The sequence below is a fragment of the Pinus tabuliformis genome, chromosome 6, assembly GCF_031772625.1.
Source record: "Pinus tabuliformis cultivar Carrire ecotype Pingquan chromosome 6, CPIR1, whole genome shotgun sequence".
Lineage (NCBI taxonomy): Eukaryota > Viridiplantae > Streptophyta > Pinopsida > Pinales > Pinaceae > Pinus > Pinus tabuliformis.
In genome coordinates, this window is record NC_142292.1 from 1,755,428,061 (window position 1) to 1,755,435,262 (window position 7,202).

At 37.0% G+C, this 7,202-nt stretch overlaps 1 protein-coding gene across 1 annotated transcript; it reads right to left on the reverse strand.

Annotated features, from left to right (window-relative positions):
- Nucleotides 1–846: 846 nt before the first annotated feature.
- On the reverse strand, nt 847–1,251 carry LOC149265950 (uncharacterized). Its single transcript, XM_089406607.1, has one exon. The coding sequence runs from the start codon at nt 1,249–1,251 to the stop codon at nt 847–849; it is 405 nt and encodes a 134-aa protein (XP_089262733.1).
- Between the last annotated feature and the right edge of the window lie 5,951 nt (nt 1,252–7,202).

Consider the following 7,202-nt stretch of genomic DNA (forward strand, 5'->3'; position numbering starts at 1 on the left):
CAGTGAAACCCTAGAATCCAAAGCTCTGATACCAAATGTTATGAAACCAGCTCAAGAAAAGATAGAAAAGATAGATCAACGCCTTAGAATTTAGCCTTTTCGAGGGGGCAACCTCCTTTACATTACATAAATGAACAATTCTTGGATGATTCAAATGACAAAACCTCCTTTCTATATATAGGAGTCTATGAAGTCACAATATAATCCAGCCGACCTAACAATAATAATATAAAGCCACAAAAATAACAATAGAGGGATTCGATGGGGCACAGAAATAAAAATATGAGGGTAATAGGGGCACAACAATATAAATAAGTGGTATAACTACAATAGTAATGGGGTAATCACTAGTATTATAGGGACCCAACACCAGTCATATGTGAGGATGCGCCAGAGTCGACATACCATATGTCGTCCTCATCTCCCTTTGATGCTAAAAGAGGACAATCGACTGTAAATAGTCGAAGATCATGGCTGTGGTCCTCCTCTTATCCAACAAAACACCCCTGATGTTTCCTTTGTTTGCTTCTTCGTTCAACCTCCTGCCTCTTATAGCATTCTTTAATCTGATGACCAGGTTTTCCATAGTAAAAACATTTCTTAACATAATTATCAGTCATACCTCTAAATGATCTCTTTTGAAATGTTGGCCCCTCTTTGCTGCTGCTGCTGCGGTTGCTGGTGCTGGTGCTGCTTCCCTTTGTACTGTCGTCTTTTCACCATCAGAGCAAGGTCATTGCTCTGAGTTTTTAGATTCTGTCGTCACTCCTCCTCCTGGATCAGAATCGTTGTCAGCTCATCAAATGAAGGGGCTTTCTCTCTTGTTGACAGTCCTGTGATGAATGTCTAGTATTCATCAGTCATTTTGTTCAATGTGAGTGTGACTAGATCTGAGTCGAACACCTTTTCTCCAATAGCTCCCAGTTTGTCACTCAGATCCTTAACTCTGGCCATGAATCCAGCAACGGACTCATTCTCCTCCATCTTCAATGCAAACAGCTTTCCTTTGAGTGCCAGAACACGATTTGTATTTTGTGTCTCATACAAGTTCTTGATTGTTGTCCATATATTTGCGGCCGACTTGCAATCTCTGATATGGGGGATAATATTGTCTTTAACAGACATCTTGAGTATGACTTTCGCTTTCGTTTCTCTTTTATCCCAGTCTTGTTCTTGGGTCATTGTTCCAGACCTCTGCTCATTTCCCGTGACAATCGACCATGCATTCACACTCTCCAACAAAGTTTGCATTTTAAATTTTCAGTTGGAGAAATTCGTTCCATCGAGCTTGCCAGACTCGTGGAGATATGATTCTAAAATGTTGTTCATTTTTACCCAACTGAACACTCCAATCGGCCACCACTGGGCAAGTCCGATCTGCTACCACCGAACAGATCGAGAACTTCAATGTGCCACCACCGGGCAAGTCCGATCTATTGCCATCGAACAGATCAGGGACTTCACTGTGCCACCACCGGGCAAAACCGATCTGCTACCACCGAACAGATCAATAAACAAGCTCCAACATGCCACCACCGGGCAAAGACGATCTGCTTCCACCGAACAGATCGAGGAGCTGCACTGCGCCACCACCAGGCAAATCCGATCTGCTGCCACCAAGCAGATCTCAGAGCTCTAATTCACCACCACCGGGCAGGTCTGATCTGCTACCACCGAGCGGATCATGGAACCTCAATTCGCCACCATCGGGCAAATCAAATCTGCTGCCACCGGGCAGAAATCTCCACGTGCCACCACTGGGCAAGACTGATCTGGAAAATATTGCAGATTTCCCAAAGAGAAAGAGGTTGGCGCTTGTTTCTAGTCAAAGGCGCTTCTTCACAGCGAAAAATCTACGCAAGGAAAAAATCCATGTGAGGCAAGTTTTCTGGCGTGATTCTCAGCTAAAAATCCGCACCAACGTACTTTTCTGGCGCGTTGGCACGCTTATCCCCGTCAAATCCGTGCCAATGGCGTGACTGCTCCTTAAAAAACATCGCCAACCACTTGTTCTGTTCTTTATTGGCACGACTGTCTGCAAAAAATCCGCGCCAACTGCTCCTGCTGAAAAATTGCGCTCCAACCCTTTCTTCGGCTCAGAGATGATCAGTCATCTGAGACCCTTCGCTCCAGGTGTTACTGCAGTTCCACCTGATCATACAGATACATTTACATGCTCTCCTACCACTACAGATATGTAACTAATGATGCATCCCTAAGAAAAAAAAAATTTAAGGCTATCTCTACCCTATGCTCTGATACCAAGATAAAAATCAGACTTTGAATTAAATGAAGGAGTTGCAGCTCACAGGTGTGTACAACACCTGGAGACTACACTCAAACAAAGAGGAGACTCTTTCTCTCGTTCACTCTACATTTCATCAAATGAATATTACAATATTAAATATATCACTGAAAATCAGGTAGTTGTAAACAACCTCCTAAACTCTAGGAACAAATCCTAAACTAAGGAGATGCGTTACAACTATGTAACCATTTCTCCATTAATAAAATATTATTGATTATTTTTAACTCTTATTAGTGGAGTTACCAACCTTCCCATTGTGGTTGTCATCTCCTCTAAATAAATTGTGGTTTATATGCTATCCTTTTGCCTCCTGTTGGGATCGATTATCATGGATACTGGCCATGGGTTGCGTAACTTCCTTTAGAGATAATGCCACCTCATTTTGACCAACTGCTATCATTTGGGCCATTTCCTAACATCCATGATCTAATTCTTGGAGTACCTCTTATTTTCTTCTAGCTAAATTGTTCAAGATATTTTTGAAGCTTTCCCACGATTGATTTTCACGATCCCCTGTTTGATATTTTTCTCCCTCTTACTTCTTATTTTTCTAGAAGGTTATGTTTCCTTGATCTTCTTGAAACATCAACTGATAATCATACTAGGCTTGCAATATGACCAACTTTGATACCATTGTAATATACCACTTTTAATTTACCACAACTTCAAATATTTTTAATTTCATGAGAATAACTACGAGGATCCATGTGAATTCATTAAAATGAACAAACACCAACATTTGAATAATTAAAAAATCCAACACTTTTATTAAATGAAACTCTTGGATAAAATATCACATAATGCCAAGTTGAAAACTAGAGTAAGCATGCCCAACAATACTTGTGGTATTTAGATATTCTAACCCAAGGAAATCCTAATCTAATAAATTAGCTCCTTGCTAGAAACTAAATGAGGAGCAGGTTTGACTAGAAAAATGTAACTCAACAACTCATCCCTTGATGCAACTGTGATGATTAACTTGGCTTCTTAAAGAATTCGATCCCCTTTGATGAATACGAGGCTTAACTCTCATCCCTTGGTGATGCCTAGCTCAATCTTCAATAGTTATAACACTAACTATGCTTCTGGTCAACGCGAGATTTGACCTTAATTCAAATGGGTCATCTGTTACAATGACCCTCATCCTTCACAATGAGAATCTTATTCTTCGATCTCAACCAATGACAAGTTGATCCGCAATTTGGTTAATCCCACTCCTATTATTTTGCTTTCATTCCACACTCTTACACTACACTCAGCCTGTATGGACTCATTATTCAAGTCCTGCCATGGAAGGGACATGTTGGACAATGCATCTCATTTTGAGAAGTTACAAATATCTAGAGAAAAATTCAGAATAAGCTTTACAAAAAGATTATTCACCTAAACACATATAAATCATTAGCTCTTTTACATGATATCTTCTTAAGGTACAAAGCATTCCCCTGATGATAGACTTACTTTGTAATCCGAAACATTGGGTTATTAAAACTCTTTAACAGGTCATTCCACACTCTTTCAATACACTCAGCCTGTATGGACCCATTATTCAAAAAATTTAATATTTCCTAGAGAGAAATAAACTTGGCCTAAAGAATGATTATTGATCCTATATTTCCAAACAACAAGGCATCTCAAGAATCAACCTTGAGCTATCTATAAAATCATGACCCTTTTGGAGTAAATGAATGTGCCACTTTTTTAGACAAATGAATTGAATCAAATTCTTAGTAGATTAGTCTAAGATGGAAAATATTGGCATAATGATGTTCTAACGCTATAATAATTTCTTGACTGAGACCTCTTGAGATAGTAATCTTATTTGAATCAATTCAGCCCTAAGTCTATTTTCCTATGTCGAGCCACTCACAGTGCAGCCTGGAAAAAACAACATAAGTCTTACTTGATTCAGTCCCATCCATATCCTACAATACATATCGACTCTCTTTAAATTGATTCTTTGGCTATATGACCAAGGCAACCCAATAATCAATGCTAGAATTCAAGCCAACCTCTAATAGATTAGCATCCTTGAATGACATAGTTCGAATTGCTCCCAATCGACCTCTAATAGATTAGACTCTTGGAATGACACAATTAAAATTGCTTCCAATTGACCTTTAATAAATTGGCCTCCCTAAATGGTCCAATTCGACTTGCTCCTAATTGACCTCTAAGCACAACATTCAATTGGACTCTCAATTCACAAATTATTCAACCAAATTCTATCTTGTATCTTGGCCTTGCAACATAGAATAATTCGGCCCAATTGAATAAGATAAAATTGGCTCCAAATAATGTGATAATTCAACCTCTTTAAATCATCATTCTTGGCTCCTTCAATATGATAAAGTCGATCCTGGTAATGTGAGCAACTCATCCTTAGGAAAAATAGGAACTTATTATTCTGAACCAACTTCCATAACCACATGATAAACCTATAATTTAAGAGTTGTCTAGGGATTATCTTTCAACTCCAAAACCAATAATCTACAATTAAGATATGTCTTTCAATAATGAAGCTGGTAAATATCAAGGTTTCCCCTTTTATAGTTGGAAATTCCTTAACAATCTCTCAATAGTTCTTCCATCTCCCCCTCCAATATGCTTCTCCTATTTTATAATAATTCCCTCCTATGAATACCATAGATAATACCATGTGTAAATTTTTAGCCCTTTTATTAATTATTAATCTATTTTATTATGATGACCCTTATTCTTCTTGTCACTAGCCTATGAGATCTAGACAGGCTAAGACTCAATCCTACATTGCTTCTAGAGGAAAAAAGGGGTATTACATCCCACTTAGTCATTGTAGGATCTCCATCCAACATCAAGGTCTTCGTGTGACTTTCCCACCAGGTCAAGGCATGGACCTCTAATTTTAGCTGAGCATATGAAATATTATGTTCTTCCTCTATATGATGAACACTAAAATAAACTTCTAATTGTTGCAACCAACAATTTATATTTAGAAAATCAATCTCACCTTGATATGGCTTGATGTCGACCTTCACTTCCATTTTGAATAGGTATTGTGAATGGGTTATGACACTCAAACTGGGTTGATTTTTATTGGATTATTTCTTTGACTCCTTCTCTATCTCATCCCAATCTCTTGTTCTCTCCTCTGCTGTAGAACCTCCATCTTCTTCAAATAACCAAAACGTATTGTTAAGGGCCGCCATGAGTATTTTAACATTACAATTTATATTTGCGACTTGTGCTTCCAACCACAAACCTCTCCTTTGTGGGATCATGATGGTTATTCAAAAATTCATTGGCCATGACTAGGGTTTTATGACTTTTGACTTAACTAATATGGATCATCTACAACTCCCCACGATATAACGAAAGAAACATTCTCTGATACCAGTATGATTCATAAATGTTCATGGATATTACACTAGGAAATTCATCAAAATAGATCTACTCAAATATATTAGGAAATCCAAAATCCGAAAAATGAGGGTTTATTTCTTCTTAGGTTTATGGATTTATTAATTATTATTTATTGCATGAATAAAATTATGCTAAAAATAGATAAAAATGAAATAAAACTCATAACTACAAATTAACACAAGATATAACTTGGGAAACCCGTTCAGAAGAAAACCCAGTTGGAAAGTGAGGTTGATTTGCTCTCTTTCTTTGAATGGAAAATGGATGCAGGTATACAAAAAATGAGGCATGTGGTCTATGGGCTAATACATTGCACAAATCCTCTCTATTTTCTCTCTCCTTATCCACTCTTCACTTCTTTGTTTATCTATGGAACAAAATGCACCTGAATAAAATGGAACCCCTTTTCCTCCTAGTTACTTAATTATAACATGAGCTGATAGCCTACTACTGGGTAAGTTTGACTCGTTAAACTCTTAAATAGATTTACAATACTCAATATTCTAGAGTATTCTTCATCATGATAATGTGACTAGCACATTTTTCATGAATAATGGGGGTGGACATTGCATCTTCTCAAATTATGGTGGTCAAAATAGGAAGGTCAACTTTTGAGTGACATAACTTTTGCTTACAAACTATGATTGAGGTTATTGTTGATCCATTAAAAAGGTATCTCTATGTAGAATAGAAAAAGAGGAAGGATACTTAAGTAGAAAAAATTTACTCCCAATAAACATCATTTGATGCCTCAAATTGCTCCTAGAATATTTGAGACACTACTTTTCCAAACTAGGTCCCACTGGTAAAAATGGTTGTGTGATTGTCCACAGGGTCTTGGATAGACGGTGATTGGGTGTTGTGTAAAGGCACTCCTCGATGTGAAGTCACTGGTTCAATTCCACGCCCCGATCAGGGTGATATCTTGGACATGACGAAGATGTAGTCCTGCCAAGCTTATATATATATATATATATATATATATATATATATATATATATATATATATATATATATATATATATATATATATATATATATATATATATATACATACATACATACATACATACATACATACATACATACATACATACATACATATATATATATATATAAAACTCATGTCCACTTGGGTAGCTCAATTAGCAATAGACGTGGAAATGAAGTCTCACCAAACCAGAAGCCTTAGGATCAAATCTTGTGCTATCCCCCCCAATCGAGGTAAGAAGTTGGACATGATGAAGATGTAGTCCTACCAAGCTTACAAAAAAAGAAATGATCGTGTGATCTAATTCCACCACCTTTTCCACTCTAAAGGATTCAAGATAAACAATGAATAATATATTGATCTATTCCATATCACTTACATTATTGTTAAGACTCTAGAGTCTTATGTTTATTCTCATGCATTCATATTATAATTTCCTTACACTAGTAATCAAGTTGAATATGAGGCAATAATCTAGGGATTAACCATTTTGGTCAAATG